This window comes from Ambystoma mexicanum, chromosome 2p (assembly GCF_040938575.1).
Source record: "Ambystoma mexicanum isolate Mex_15411 chromosome 2p, UKY_AmexF1_1, whole genome shotgun sequence".
Classification (NCBI taxonomy): Eukaryota; Metazoa; Chordata; class Amphibia; order Caudata; family Ambystomatidae; genus Ambystoma; species Ambystoma mexicanum.
Window position 1 is genome coordinate 27,122,110 of NC_090923.1, and position 16,311 is coordinate 27,138,420.

The following is a 16,311-nucleotide window of genomic DNA, read 5'->3' on the forward strand; positions in this document are numbered from 1 at the left end:
CTTTAAGTCACTGAATTAAAAGGGCCCATTTGTGGGTTCATAATCAAAGATCTAAGAATAAGATTTGAAATGGATGTAAATGGATAAGCGGAAGCGCCTCTACTACCAACCCTGATAAAGTCTCAAAGCTAGGATACAACACTGACTTTATTACAATGATAGATAAAATTGAGCTGAAAACTGAAAAAGACATCGACACCTGGCAAATAGTAAATTCAATCTCTTTATGAAGGCATATTTAAAAGTTGCCATAATATTTTAAATTAAGTATTAGCAGCATACATAATAAAATGTTTTAGATATAAATAGCATTGCACATACCATGCCGTTTACCATTATTTACATAGTATAGTTTGGGCAGCAGAGTAAAAAAGGTGCTATGTACAGGAAAAAAAATGCGCGCAAGTAGCCCTAGACAACACTGTGCCATAGTATTCAGACTCCAAAATGTCAATGTAGTTTCCCCGGATGCTGCGACACATGCACTAGTATCACAAACCTCTTACCTATTGCTGTACAATACTGCTATTCCTTCATGTCCTACTAAAGCCCTAATATTTCACTCACAGTGAAACCAGTCACCCAACCTGCGCTCCCCCAGGTAAAGTGTAAAGCAGGGGCTGGCGCATTCTGCCTCTCCAGACCTTTAGTGCGTCAAACTCCAGTGATCCCGTAGCACTGAATGTGGCCTCTAGGGCTCATGGGAGTTGTAGTCCAACATCTAGAGGGCCAAAGGTTGCAGACCCCTGGAGTAAAGTATAGTCCAATGCTGTGCTTTTATAGCCACTCCGAGTCATGCAGGATGAGACTCTTCCTGCAAGCCCACGCTGTGGTCATACTGGCCTGCGGGGGTCTCCCTCTTCATACTCCAATGCATGGCAGGGTGGCACCAGGGTGGTCAAAGAGTAAACAGCCGCTCACAATGAGTGGGATCTACAGCTACATGATCAGATCTTCCCATAACCCAGACATTGATCCATCAAGGACTTGCAAAGAAGCTCCTTGAGATATATGGGGTCTCAACGTGGAGGGCGCCGTCATACACAGCATACAATTTCTATTAAAAAATCTGTTCACAGGAGTTACGAAATGTTTAAACAGCAATATTACATGTAAACTGGCTGTAGTAAATGTAACTTAATGGCACTACTGATGCAGTAAGTTGTAGTAACAGGGACTGGCTTCACTGTGCATGCACACAAATCACCCTGCCACTCATGCTGGACAGACACACCCACAGGTCCTAGATGGTCAGCCAATCACTGTGCTTTATACTCAGGCCACTCCACAGTCCCAGAGACAGGACTAGCCAGTCAGTTCCAGAGGGAGCTCCCGGCCGCAGAGAATTTCCCACTGCCTGGCCAACAGAGAGATCAACCGCTCACGACAGTCGGCACTAGGGATGAAGATGCACCACTGGACCTCTCGGTCTACCGCACGGTAGTCCCGCGGGGTCCTCTGCTGGGAAGGTAGTGCTTCACCAAAATGGTTCAGGGTCAGACTCTGCATCAGGTCTTGGTTCTGCACATCATCAAACACAAAGGTGAGGGCCTGCGGGTACGTCTGGTAGCCCATGAGCACTCGGTCCAAATCACGGATCCTCCGGCCATCCATGAACTGGTACTTGTCTTTCTTTGGCGGCTCCTTTGCGAACTCCGGCAGCGGATAGCTGATGTAGTCCTCATTGAAAAGAAACAAACCAGAGCTGGTCAAGAGGAGCGTCTTTGGCTGGAGGCAGGCGCTGGCCTGAGTGGTTCCATCCAATGGAGCAACTTGAAAAGCCAAGACGTAGAGCAATATGTTTAGAGGCTGATGTTTGGCCAGACAGTCCATCTTCTCGGTCACTATAAAGGTCAGATCCCCAATTTCCTCTTCATTCGGGTAGGTGAACTTCACCCTACTAGAGTGGACGAGCTCATAATTCTCCATTTTCCCTGCAAAAGAAAAGGAAGTCCAGGTTAGATGATGATTTGAATAGGCGCCTTCACCTGGCATTTAACAACACATGGGGTTTCCGGCACTCATTAGAAGGACTTGATTAGCAGTCGTCGCGGCTACACAGTAGGTATCTAGAGCAAATTAGTAGAACCCCAATCGATGACCCTACAATAAATGTCTTCAAAAAGAAGAGCACCCGCATTCTGCGTCGAGATCCAACGCGCAAGCGATTCTACTTCCCAAAAGGAACCAACCAGGGACACTCTCCACATGTTGCCATATATTAGTCATTTAACACTATTCATAGCATTAGTGAAAGCGACCTCAAATTGGTATTACTGCACCCAATGGAGCAATGGAAGCCAAACCTCTGCTAAGGCAGGTAATATGGACAGTGAGACTAAGCTGAACTCTAATGTGGGGCTCACACAACGGTGCAATTAGTCCACACACATCCCTAGAAAACACCACAGGGACGCACTAAACATGCTCACACAACGGTGCAATTAGTCCACACACATCCCTAGAAAACACCACAGGGACGCACTAAACATGCTCACACAACGGTGCAATTAGTCCACACACATCCCTAGAAAACACCACAGGGACGCACTAAACATGCTCACACTGCGGTACAATTAGCCCACACACTTCCCTAGAAAACACACCACAGGGACGCACTCAATAGTATATACTTTATGTAACACGTAGCTATCAGGTGAAAATAAAAACTTAGCAAATAATAATCACAGAATTAATATAATCCAAAAAAAACAGTAATGTCTTTAAAGGACTCTGCTATTCGAGGTTTCTCCGAGGTCGGGCCCCAACATGAGCTATCAGAGGTGGGGAGACTAAGGCAACCACAAAACCTAACAGGCAGGTAAGCCCCCTGGGGGCCTGCACAATCCTATGCAGTGTCCTAAAGACAACACTCAGCCCCCCACCACCCCCGCTACTGCTAGACGTGGTAGGTCCAGCATCTAACAGATGCAGGCGGGGTATGGGAGAAAAAAAGGAAACGGACCATTTTTACCAGTCAGGAATAATATGCACATTTCCCACGGCCCATAACCCTGCTGCACATTACTATGGACGCCGAGGACATGCTAAACATGAATGCAAAGCGCCCCAGGTGGCAGGAAACAGTTTCATACCCAAGCGAAATGCTTTCAGGAATTAGAGCTTTTTAGGAACAGTTCCCTCAGTCAAACATTTCAGGGAAACAAATATGTAGAGTGTTATAAAGATCAGCCACAATCCTAAAAATACAGTCCCACGTGAGAAATGCACAGCATACATTTAACAAGCATTGGCAATGCCAACAGTTCAGCCTTTTGTATAGGCGTGGGAAAGGCACTTGCTTGGTGCTGCCTTAGTGGGATTAACTGACCATTGATGGCAACAGCTGGATATGGTATGAGAACCCGTTCCTCTAATAGCAGTGCCTGGCAAATGCCTAATACGTCTACACAAGCAAAAATGTCTGGCTTTGCCAATGCTGGTTTTTAACAGTACTTTAGTGAAGAACACGCATAGTGCTTATAAAGCAAGTGGCGGAAGGCAGACCTGGTTAAGACATTATAGTTCCAATCAAGTCATTTACTTTCAGAAGACTGCTTTAGAAAACACTGGCAGGCACTTTGAGCTCAAAGTTTGATCGCAAGGCTTGATAAATCTATCTCAGAGTGATCCTAGGAGGATGTGGTTTGGGCGGGGAGGGGAAGGAAGTTGGCGAGAATGGCCATAGGGATTAACATGGCCATGGGCAGTCAATGGATTGGAAAATAGTCAACCGCCACCTACAAGCTTCACATCCCTCCTCAATTAACATTTCTCCCCAGCTGTACTCTAAGGCAATAGCTGTAGCTTATAGGTGGTGCAAAGCACCACCTAACAGCTAAACCTAAAACATGGATTAAGAATCAAAGGCAAGCACCAACATTGTACTACTTGGTCCAGACCTTACAGAACCCAATCAGGATCCAGGAAAAAAGTCCCAGGGCAGGTAAGTACTGCAGGGTCGCTTTTACAGCGTCCCAGGGCAGGCAAGTACTGCAGGGTCGCTTTTACAGCGTCCCAGGGCAGGCAAGTACTGCAGGGTCGCTTTTATAGCGTCCCAGGGCAGGTAAGTACTGCAGGGTCGGTTTTATAGCGTCCCAGGGCAGGTAAGTACTGCAGGGTTGCTTGCGTTCCAGGGCAGGTAAGTACTGCAGGGTCGCTTTTACATCGTCACAGGGTAGGTAAGTACTGAAGGGTTGGTTTTACAGCGTCCCAGGGCAGGTAAGTACTGCAGGGCCGCTTTTACAGCGTTCCAGGGCAGGTAAGTACTGCAGGGTCGGTTTTACAGCGTCCCAGGGCAGGCAAGTACTGCAGGGTCGCTTGCGTTCCAGGGCAGGTAAGTACTGCAGGGTCGCTTTTACGGCATCCCAGGGCAGGAAAGTACTGCAGGGTCGGTTTTACAGCGTTCCAGGGCAGATAAGTACTGCAGGGTTGGTTTTACAGCGTCCCAGGGCAGGTAAGTACTGCAGGGTCACTTTTACAGCGTTCCAGGGCAGGTAAGTACTGCAGGGTCGGTTTTACAGCGTCCCAGGGCAGGCAAGTACTGCAGGGTCGCTTGCGTTCCAGGGCAGGTAAGTACTGCAGGGTCGGTTTTACAGCGTCCCAGGGGAGGCAAGTATGCAGGGTCGCTTGCGTTCCAGGGCAGGTAAGTACTGCAGGGTCGCTTTTACATCGTCACAGGGTAGGTAAGTACTGAAGGGTTGGTTTTACAGCGTCCCAGGGCAGGTAAGTACTGCAGGGTCGCTTTTACAGCGTCCCAGGGCAGGTAAGTACTGCAGGGTCGGTTTTACAGCGTCCCAGGGCAGGTAAGTACTGCAGGGTCGGTTTTACAGCGTCCCAGGGCAGGTAAGTACTGCAGGGTCGGTTTTACAGCGTCCCAGGGCAGGAAAGTACTGCAGGGTCGGTTTTACAGCGTCCCAGGGCAGGTAAGTACTGCAGGGTGGGTTTTACAGCGTCCCAGGGCAGGTAAGTACTGCAGGGTCGCTTTTACAGCGTCCCAGGGCAGGTAAGTACTGCAGGGTGGGTTTTACAGCGTCCCAGGGCAGGAAAGTACTGCAGGGTCGGTTTTACAGTGTTCCAGGGCAGGTTAAACGTTCCATAGGAAATGAAGGGAGACGAGTGAAGTCCGATCCACCCCACAGGTCTGGATTTCCCAGCAAACAATCCCAGTGATGGCCAGACGGGACCCGGAAGAATTATTCCAGAGGTCAAAGAACAAACCCAAGAACCCCCCAGAGAAAGATTCAGCAGATCGGGACAATCGCCCCCAACTCCCCCCCCCTCGCAGGGGTCTATGAGAAGTGAGGTGGACTTGCCTCCATAGAATCTGGATCCCTGACTAGATGGACCCCAGGGGGGAGCAAGGGGGAGTGGGTCACACATAATCACCCACCCCAGGTACACACTTTGGCAGTTTTGGTGAAATTCGCTCCGGCGGCTCAACACAACATGGTAAGTACAGGACTTTTCTTCTTAGGGCCAGGATTCGGTCCTCGGGGACTTGCACCCTGATCCAGTGACAACACAAACGACTTAGGAAAGAAACAAAGGGTCTTGTTGTGTCCTATTTCTATGGACACGTTATTCATGTTACTGGTTGTGTCCGTTCTTTCTGTTGGGTTTTAGAAGTTGTGGCGTGGCCACAGTAAGAGGAAGAGGCGGGGCTACCGCCTCCGACGCCAGTTCTGGCACCGTGAATAAAGGAGATAACATACAATGCCAGGGCTCCCGTGTCTTATTATCTGGCTCATATTTATCTGCGTGCTTCATATTGTCCCCGGTTCCTAACGTACTAGGAACCTAACATTGGCGACGAGGACGTTCTACTCATGCCCGCCTGCCGGCAGCTCCAGTGCCGCGTGTGAGCCGCGGAGCAACGCCGCTGCCTCCAGATCAACTGCACGTCGTTAGCCCGCCCACGCCCACCCGCGGACAGCCTCCAGAGTCGCGTGGGCCACATAAATCATCGTTGCTGCCCCAGGCACGGCCGTTTTCGTCGGCGCTGCAGAGCAACGTCGGCCCGCCCACGCCCACCCGCGGACAGCCTCCAGAGTCGCGTGGGCCACATAAATCATCGTTGCTGCCCCAGGCACGGCCGTTTTCGCTGTATTTACGTGCTGCAGTGGAGGATAAGGAAACCCTGCAACACTCACACACGCACCAGGTGGGAAGCGCTGCAGCCCAGTAAATAAGGGCCACCTGCTATTCATGAGGCCCTCATGCAACCCAAGTCGCCGCTAGCCCCCACGTTCAGCGGGCGAGGCTCGCTGGTGAAGGAAGTGGTGAGGGACCTTCAACTCACGCCACCCCAGTGAGGAGTGTGCCACAGCAGCGCAGCCCAGCCATGTCCACCGGCATATCAGCTGACAATATTGACAGTGGCCTACAGAGCCCCCAAGCCAGCTCCACTCCGAGAGCAGCCAGCACTGGAGAGGACAATTCCTCTGAATCCCTGCAGCTACAAGCGGTCCCTCATTTCGATATGACGGACACCAACAGCCTGGCACCCAGGTGGGCTCGATGGCTGAAAGAACTCCACATCTACATTGATGCCTCGGGCGTGCGAGAAGAGCGCCGGTTAAGAGGCATCCTGCTTCACTCCTTGGGCCCCGTGGTGAGAGACATCGTGTTCGAAATGCCCGAGGACAACACTAACTCTTTTCAAGGCATAATTGACTCATTAAATGCTTACTTTGCACCCTTACGGAATGTTGACTACGAGAGACATGTGTTCCACACAACGACGCAAGACAATGATGAAAGCATGGACAATTTCATTATGAGGCTAAGGAAAAGAGCCAAATACTGTGACTTTGACAAATACTCCACTGAAGAGGCACTAAAATCACAAGCCATCGCAGGGTGCGGGTCCCCTGACTTTCGTAGAAAATTGCTGCAGAAAAGCAGAATGCTAGAAGAGATCCTTCAAATTGCAAGAGCAGACGCTGCACTGACACTACAAACAGAGTCTCTAGGCAAGATTTCCATCACGCAGAACGCCAAATCAGCCTCTCTCTGCCCCATCCGCACGCCTGTCGGCCCGTCAGAAGCAAAGAAGTGCTACCGATGTGGTTTCCGCTTTCCTCATGTTGGTCCATGCCCTGCGATTGGACATCAGTGTGACAAATGTGGGGGGGATAATCATTTCCAGTCTGTCTGTAAGAACATCAAATTCCTCCAGAACTCAGGAAGCAACAGGGAAACCGGACGGCAAGAAGGTGGACGCTTTAGGCGGGAAAGTCCGCGCAGAAACTCACATCGAGGCTCCACACATGGGAGGAGGCGCTCTCACAGCTCAACCAAAGAACAGGCGCCTTCATCGAGGAGGCGAGAAGAGAGGAGAGAGAGAGAGAGAGAGAAACATCTAACCACCGAGAGAGCAGACGCCACTCCCCGCACCGCAGACCAAGACATAGGATCAGATACGTGGATGACTCGCCTCACGACAGACAGGCAGTCAGATCATCCTCATCCAGTGGAGAAAGAAAGCGAGCATACGTGCATGCCATTGGAAATGCCACGGCGACTGAATACAGTCCGACCCTCCTACTCCAATTGAATGGCCAAAATCTAGAATTTCTGATAGACACAGGCGCCACTGTGAATGTCATCAATGAGCTAATATACAAATCGTTGGAGGTCAAGAAAGACTTAAAGAAGGCCGACACGCTAATATACCCCTACGGGTCCAACAGACCGCTAGACTGTATTGGGATGTTCAACGCACACTGCAACTACAAGGAGCAAAGCCAGAAAGTAAAAATATATGTAATCAGAGGTGAAGTCCCGGGAGGCAGCATCCTAAGCTTCCGCACAGCGATACAAATGGGCCTCATCAGTATCATGTATCAGATCATGTCTGCTTACACCTCCAGCGCCAAAGACATGATACAAAAGGTATTTCCGGCGCTCTTCAGAGGACTAGGGTGTCTAAAAGACAAGCAGATCAAGCTGCACATTAATCAGCAGGTGAAACCCATTGCCCAACACTATAGGGGCATTCCCCTCAATATACAACGGCAAGTTGAAGATGAGATCCATTCATTACTACAACAAGGCATAATCGAACCAGCGTCAGGCCCGACTCCATGGGTCTCGCCAATAGTACCGGTACCCAAGAAAGATGGCACATCCAAGATATGCATCTGCGTAGACATGCATGCTCCAAATGTGGCCATCGAAAGAGAGCGACACTTGGCTCCTCGTATGACCGACATGATACACCTTCTACATGGGGCCACCATCTTCTCGAAGCTAGACCTGAACAAGGGTTACCATCAACTCGAACTTCATCCGTCTTCTCGATACATAACCACATTCTCAACCCATCTAGGGCTTTTCAGATACAAGAGACTAAGCTTCGGTGTGTCATCCGCAGCCGAGATTTTTCAGAATGTGATACACCAAATAATCAAACACATCCCGCATTGTTTGAATTACAGTGATGATATTCTTATCTTCGGCACTTCCCAGGAAAGCCACGATGACACGCTACGGAGGGTCTGCATGGCGCTAGAAAACGCAAATCTCACACTCAACCCAGAAAAGTGTGAAATCAGCAAGACCACCCTCAAGTTCTTTGGACACATATTTTCAAACAAGGGCATGCGTCCAGATCCGGAAAAGGTGCAGGCCCTGGTGGATGCCCCCACTCCCACTTCATCATCGGGTATACGATCATTCCTGGGCATGGCAAGTTATTGCACGAGATACATTCAAGACTTTGCGTCCGTGAGCACCCCGCTAAGAGTCCTCACCGGGAAGGACCAGGAATTTGACTGGACAACCGAATGCGAAAAAGCATTCCAGGAAATTAAACGACGCATATCATCAGCGTCCTGCATGGCCTATTACGACCCTGACTATGACACGGAACTCACCGTAGATGCCAGTCCCGTAGGCCTGGGCGCCATTCTAGCTCAATCCAGACCGGGAGCGCCACCCAATGCACCCAAGCGCATAGTATCCTATGCCAGTCGGAGTCTATCAAAGACAGAATGCGCGTACTCGCAACCCGAGAAAGAAAGTCTCGCGGTCGTATGGGCGTGTGAGCACTACCATCTCTTCCTATATGGCCGCCCATTCACCGTCGTGACTGATCACCAAGCGCTAACCACGATATATGGTAAACCCACTGCCAAAATGCCACCCCGAATTGCCAGATGGGGTCTACCCTTACAAGAGTATTCCTTCAAGATCATACATCGCCCAGGGAAAGAGAACAACCCCGCCGATTTTCTCTCCAGATACCCGCTACCGGCTCAAGTGGAACGACAATCCACAAAAGCGAACCAATACCTTAATTTCTTGGTCAACAATGCACTCCCTAAGCATGTCTCCATTGCCCAACTTGTGGAAGCCACATCCACAGACAAGATGATGCCCATCATAAAAGAGTGTCTGCGAACAGGCCTTTGGCATGTCAAGGAACTGACAGAAACAGAAAAGGCTCAACTGCGCGTCTTCAGACTGATACGCCATACGTTATCCGTGTCTCCAGAAGGCCTACTCCTCAAAGAGAACCGAATTGTAATCCCCCCCAGCCTGCAGAGACAAATACTGGACATAGCTCATGCTGGCCACCGTGGAATAGTGTCCACCAAGAGACAACTGAGAACAAAGGTCTGGTTCCCCAAACTGGATGAGCAATTACAACAAATCCTAGGCAATTGTCTCACCTGCCAAGCGGTGGGTCCCCGAACATTCCCGGCACCCCTACAACCATCTGAGATGCCTCCACAAGTGTGGGACAGAGTGGCTGTAGACATGTTTGGACCCCTGGCAAATGGGAAATACGTGTTGGTAATTGTGGACGAAATGTCACGGTTCCCGGAGGTGCATCTCATTCACTCTACAAGCGCCCAAGCGGTTATACCTGCCCTGGACAAGACTTTTGCTGATTACGGCATACCATCGATAGTAAAGTCAGACAACGGTCCACCGTTCAGCGGACAAGACTTCGCAATGTTCGCGGAACACCTTGGTTTCCAGCATAGAACAATCACACCGCTGTGGCCACAGGCGAACGGAATGGCTGAGAAATTCATGAGCTCTCTCAAGAGAACACTTCAAATATGTTCCATAACCAACAGGTCATTCATGCAGGCCATCTGCACCCTCCTACGTGAGTACCGGAACACTCCACACAGCACCACAGGGGTGTGTCCGTCCACGCTAATGTTCGGGCGCATCGTACGAACACAACTCCCCCACAATCCCCGTGCCCGTCCGTCGCCAACAGCCGTAGGTGACGCCATCAAAAGAGACAAACGGAGCAAAGAACTAACAAAGGCATACACTGATCAAAAAAGACATGCCAAGCCATGCCTTATTCAAGTGGGCGACGTGGTGTTGGTAAGGCAAGAACAAAACACCAAGGACACCCCAGCTTTCAGACCTGAACCGTTAGAAGTGACGCACGTGAATGGCTCCATGATAACGGCTGCCAGCCCCACAGGGACCATCACGAGAAACTCTTCATTCTTCAAGACTTTTGGGGGACATGCCGAACCGATCACCGATCACTCGAGGTCTGACCAGGAATCTTCAGAGGTGGAGTCAGAGTATCAGGTGGAAGTGCGAGATGCGGACGACAGCGACAGCGACACCCCTGTGGGCTGGGAGAGAACACCCCGGAGGAGCCCGTCCAAAAGGACTATTCGTCGACCTCCTCGATGGATAGAAGAGATGTAAAAAGGTGTGCCCCTCTTTAAGTGGGGGGGAGATGTTGTGTCCTATTTCTATGGACACGTTATTCATGTTACTGGTTGTGTCCGTTCTTTCTGTTGGGTTTTAGAAGTTGTGGCGTGGCCACAGTAAGAGGAAGAGGCGGGGCTACCGCCTCCGACGCCAGTTCTGGCGCCGTGAATAAAGGAGATAACATACAATGCCAGGGCTCCCGCGTCTTATTATCTGGCTCATATTTATCTGCGTGCTTCATATTGTCCGCGGTTCCTAACGTACTAGGAACCTAACAGGTCTGCTTACAACATCTACTTTCGAGCCAGGAGTGGAATATTTGGCGAGGACGATGTGGGAAGCCGAGAAGATGACTCCTGGCGACTCCCTCAAATGATGAAGGCAGCAGAGCAGCAAGCGACCCCCGGACGGGGACGATAGCTGGAGGCTGCTTCGGACCTCCTAAACTGAAGAATTAGCGGGGTGGCTAGACCTCAGGACTCCTCTGGACACCAGCAGCGAACCACAGCCAAGCGGATGATCACGATAGCAAGTGAGGAGATCCCGCGGTCAGCAGGTGGACATGCCCGGGCCACTGCACTTTTGCAAGTTCCGTCGAGTGAGGACTTTAAAAATGGCAAACATGTTGTGAAGCGTGGCAGCACCCCTTCAGCAGGTCAGCAGGAACGAAGCAGCAAGAGACTAAATGGGTCACGGAAAAGCCTAAAAGGCCCAGCACAAAGAAGCGGACACAAGGCCAGGCAGCCGATCACTGAAGGGAGCTGGGGCAAAGGGTCAGATGATGAACCACTTGGGTTGGTCAGTCGGAGTGCCAGGTAGCCAAAGCCAAGCTCGCATGATGTGCGGGGGAGAGTCCAGGGACCTATATTGGCCTAAACTAGTTAGGGACAACATGGTGCTAAGATTGCTGGCTCAAAAAGAGTCCAAATGTTCAGAACGGCTATTTTAGGCAACCTCGTGGTCACATGAATAAAGCAAGCCGTGAAATACAAAATGGCAGAGAGGAGGATTAAAAAAGCTCATGGCCACACCAATGGCTTAAAAAGCCGTTGGGCAGAAAATGCGGTAACATGGCTTGCATTAGTTAAGCCATAACTAAAATATAGCTGACTGCAACTTTCCCCTAAACCTGTGTGGGATGATAGAATCACACTAAGGCAAAAATGGGGAGCCCGAGAGGTACCCAGGGGACTGGGCGCGTTAGGGGACACCCAATACAATTTATTTATTTATTTGAATTATAAAGCGCCCAGCGGCCCGTGGGCATCTTGGCGCTGTTACAGAAGGTTACTTAATGCAGTTAGCACATATGGTACATAGGTAATGAAAAAGTTGTACCATATACCGTATATAAGGTGAAAAGGGATGTAATGGCATGGGGACTTTAAGGGAAGCCAATAGGAAGAAGGCAAGGATCCAAAAAACACAAGCCAGAGAGCACACATGTAAGGGAAGGGAACCTAGAAACGGAACAGGAATTCTGATTTAACCATAGGAGTAGCCATTGCTCGCTTAACTGCTCTGGCGTCTTTACAGCAGACCAGGGCCACACATAGCGTGCTTTACTGCTCTGGCGTCTTTACAGCAGACCAGGGCCACACATAGCGTGCTTTACTGCTCTGGCGTCTTTACAGCAGACCAGGGCCACACATAGCGTGCTTTTCTGCTCTGGCGTCTTTACAGCAGACCAGGGCCACACATAGCGTGCTTTACTGCTCTGGCGTCTTTACAGCAGACCAGGGCCACACATAGCGTGCTTTACTGCTCTGGGCGACCAGGGCCGCACATAGCGTGCTTCACTGCTCTGGCGTCTTTACAGCAGACCAGGGCCACACATAGCGTGCTTTACTGCTCTGGCCGTCTTTACAGCAGACCAGGGCCACACATAGCGTGCTTTACTGCTCTGGCCGTCTTTACAGCAGACCATGGCCAGACATAGCGTGCTTTACTGCTCTGGCGTCTTTACAGCAGACCAGGGCCACACATAGCGTGCTTTACTGCTCTGGCCGTCTTTACAGCAGACCAGGGCCACACATAGCGTGCTTTATTGCTCTGGGCGACCAGGGCCGCACATAGCGTGCTTCACTGCTCTGGCATATTTACAGCAGACCAGGGCCACACATAGTGTGCTCGACTGCTCTAGCATCTTCAGAGCAGACCAGGGCCAGACATAGCGTGCTTTACTGCTCTGGCCATCTTTACAGCAGACCAGGGCCACACATAGCATGCTTTACTTCTCTGGCCGTCTTTACAGCAGACTAGGGCCGCACATAGCATGCTTTACTGCCCTGGGCGACCAGGGCCGCAAATATTGTGCTTTACTGCTCTGGCATCTTTACAGCAGACCAGGGCCACACATAGCATGCTTTACTGCTCTGGCCGTCTTTACAGCAGACCAGGGCCGCACATAGCGTGCTTCACTGATCTGGGCGACCAGGGTCGCACATAGCGTGCTTCACTGCTCTGGCATCTTTACAGCAGACCAGGGCCACACATAGCGTGCTTCACTGCTCTGGCGTCTTTACAGCAGACCAGGGCCGCACATAGCGTGCTTTACTGCTCTGGGCGACCAGGGCCGCAAATAGCGTGTTTTACTGCTCTGGCATATTTACAGCAGACCAGGGCCACACATACTGTGCTTGACTGCTCTGGCATCTTCAGAGCAGACCAGGGCCAGACATAGCGTGCTTAACTGCTCTAGCGTCTTTACAGCAGACCAGGGCCACACATAGCGTGCTTCACTGCTCTGGCGTCTTTACAGCAGACCAGGGCCACACATAGCGTGCTTTACTGCTCTGGCGTCTTTACAGCAGACCAGGGCCGCACATAGCGTGCTTCACTGCTCTGGGCGACCAGGGCCACACATAGCGTGCTTTACTGCTCTGGCCATCTTTACAGCAGACCAGGGCCACACATAGCATGCTTTACTTCTCTGGCCGTCTTTACAGCAGACTAGGGCTGCAGATAGCATGCTTTACTGCCCTGGGCGACCAGGGCCGCAAATATTGTGCTTTACTGCTCTGGCATCTTTACAGCAGACCAGGGCCACACATAGCATGCTTTACTGCTCTGGCCGTCTTTACAGCAGACCAGGGCCGCACATAGCGTGCTTCACTGATCTGGGCGACCAGGGTCGACATAGCGTGCTTCACTGCTCTGGCGTCTTTACAGCAGACCAGGGCCACACATAGCGTGCTTCACTGCTCTGGCGTCTTTACAGCAGACCAGGGCCGCACATAGCGTGCTTTACTGCTCTGGGCGACCAGGGCCACAAATAGCGTGTTTTACTGCTCTGGCGTCTTTACAGCAGACCAGGGCCACACATAGCGTGCTTTACTGCTCTGGCCGTCTTTACAGCAGACTAGGGCCGCACATAGCGTGCTTTACTGCTCTGGCGTCTTTACAGCAGACCAGGGCTGCACACAGCGTGCTTCACTGCTCTGGCCGTCTTTACAGCAGACCAGGGCCGCCCACAGCGTGCTTCACTGCTCTGGGTCTTTACAGCAGACAAGGGTCACACATAGCGTGCTTTAATTGCTCTGGCGTCTTTACAGCAGACCAGGGCCACACATAGCATGCTTTACTGCTCTGGCTGCCTTTACAGCAGACCAGGGCCGCACATAGTGTCACGATGCCTGCCTCCAGACACCCGGAACAGGTCCCTATGTCCAGGGAACAGGCACCCAAGAAGACACAGGAATTCCCAAAACCCCGCCTAGGGGCTATATGGGTTCAGTCCTGGCGCTGTAGGCGCCAGGCTCATATTGCCAACTTTAAACTATGCAGGTCATCCTGCAAAGAACTCATGTAAAGGCCATCATGAGGCCATGAAGAGACTACTTTCCTTTAGGAACTATTTTGCTGCTTGGTTGTGGTACTGGAACTTCTTGCCTGGGAACTACTTTTTTATGCTATTTAAACCATGCCCGAAAAGCAGCACACGCTTCGTGTTATTCTGCATTTTAGCAGCGTAACGCTCACTGTGTCTGCAGTACAGCATCCAGTCTACAGCCACACCCGTCTTGTGTCCGGAGCCAATCCTAGAGAAAAGGAAAGAAGAGAAGGTTAGAACAAGGAGATTTCCATTTGGTCATCATCTTTTCCTGGAGCAGCCGCACCTGTGGATAAAGGAAAAAGACATTGAAATAAACAGTGTTGCATTGCCAGCTGCAGCGCCCCGCCATGCTCACCTGTCTTCGGAGCATCTCCACGACCCGGCGCAACACCCGTTGAATCACCGCCCGAAACATCAGCATCTGAAAAGACAAGAACAAACAAAAGGTGAGCGGGATTCCGCCAAAGACATTTTAACTTACCGCAAGATACTTGGAATTTTACCGCTCAAGGAAGCGCTGGTCACCATCCTACGAGACATTTTCGGCAAGGTGCCACACCTGTAAAGAAGATAGAGAACTATTGGTTAATTACATTTGGAACAATATTACCTGCTAGACAGTGCTTAGGGAAAAGGTATGAAAGGAACAAGAGTGAATTAACAGACATTTGAACTCTAAAAGAACTATACATTCGGTTTACACACTACTTCCCTCAGAGTCATTGTTGTCTGGAACTCTGCCAAATACCTTCGGATCAGTGAAGTAACTGAACTTCTACGCGCCCCTGCACTCCACGCAGGATGGAGAGTTCATCCTTCCAAACAATAAGGAGACTTTATGAAGGGGAATACTGGAAGTTTTAAGGGTAAATAGTGTTAGTGTAACCTATCTACCACGGGTGGCTAATCCCCTTTACTGCTTTTAGGAAAATATTCTTGCGGGCCAGGCAGACGAAACTGAGTGGGCAAGTGCAGTCGATCATCGCTTCGCTACGTGTCACACTGGTGGAGGCCGCAGCAGTCCAGCTTCTTTCGACGCCCCTGTGGAATCCAGGTGAGCGTAACAGAACGCAAAGCCTTACTACGAATCTCCACCCGGGCGTTATGGAGACCTCAGAGACTGACCAATTAGCCCAACTACTGGGAGAACTAAGGGCTGAAGTGCACTCCGCCCGTCAACAGACTAATGCTCTCAGGAGAGAACTGATTGTGGCAAAAGAACATACGGATGATCTCGCCAGGCAATTACTTCAAGCTCAAGCTGGGCACACACCTTAACCTGGACTCGGGGGAGCTTCTGCCCAAGCTCAATCAAGTAATCCAGTGCAAGTAATTTGACCAGGGACAGTTCCTTTAGCACCGCCAGAGCGCTTTGCGGGATCCAAAAAGGTTTGCCGTGTTTATGAACCAGTGGCGCCTGCATTTTTTATGTAGACCTGGAGCCTTTCCGAATGATCAAGCAAAGGTAGTCTTTGTACTATCGTATCTCAGCGGCAGTGCAGCCGATAGGTCTATTCCACTAGTCAACCGGGATGACCCTCTTCTTCAGGATTTTCAACTAAGCATGGAAATACTATTTGCTCGACATTTCCAAGGCCAAGCTTTGGATAACAAACTTTTGTCCTTGCGTCAGGGTAACCAGGAACTGCTGACCTACATCGCAAACTTCAATAGGTTGGTGGTAGAATCTGGATGGCCAGAGGTCAAGCGGATTACGTTATTTAATCGTGGGCTACGAGGTGAACTAAAAGACGTTTTGGCACAAGTAGTGAACCCAC

At 50.6% G+C, this 16,311-nt stretch overlaps 1 protein-coding gene across 4 annotated transcripts in view; it reads right to left on the reverse strand.

Moving 5' to 3' along the window:
• Window positions 1–209: 209 nt before the first annotated feature.
• The window catches only part of NISCH (nischarin), a 441,586-nt gene continuing 425,484 nt past the window's right edge, over window positions 210–16,311 (reverse strand). For all 4 annotated transcript variants that reach the window (XM_069643185.1, XM_069643184.1, XM_069643187.1 and 1 more), the window contains one exon: window positions 210–1,934. In XM_069643185.1, the coding sequence (XP_069499286.1) occupies window positions 1,306–1,934 (629 nt within the window). In that variant the 3' untranslated portion in view covers window positions 210–1,305. The remainder of the gene's footprint in view (window positions 1,935–16,311) is intronic.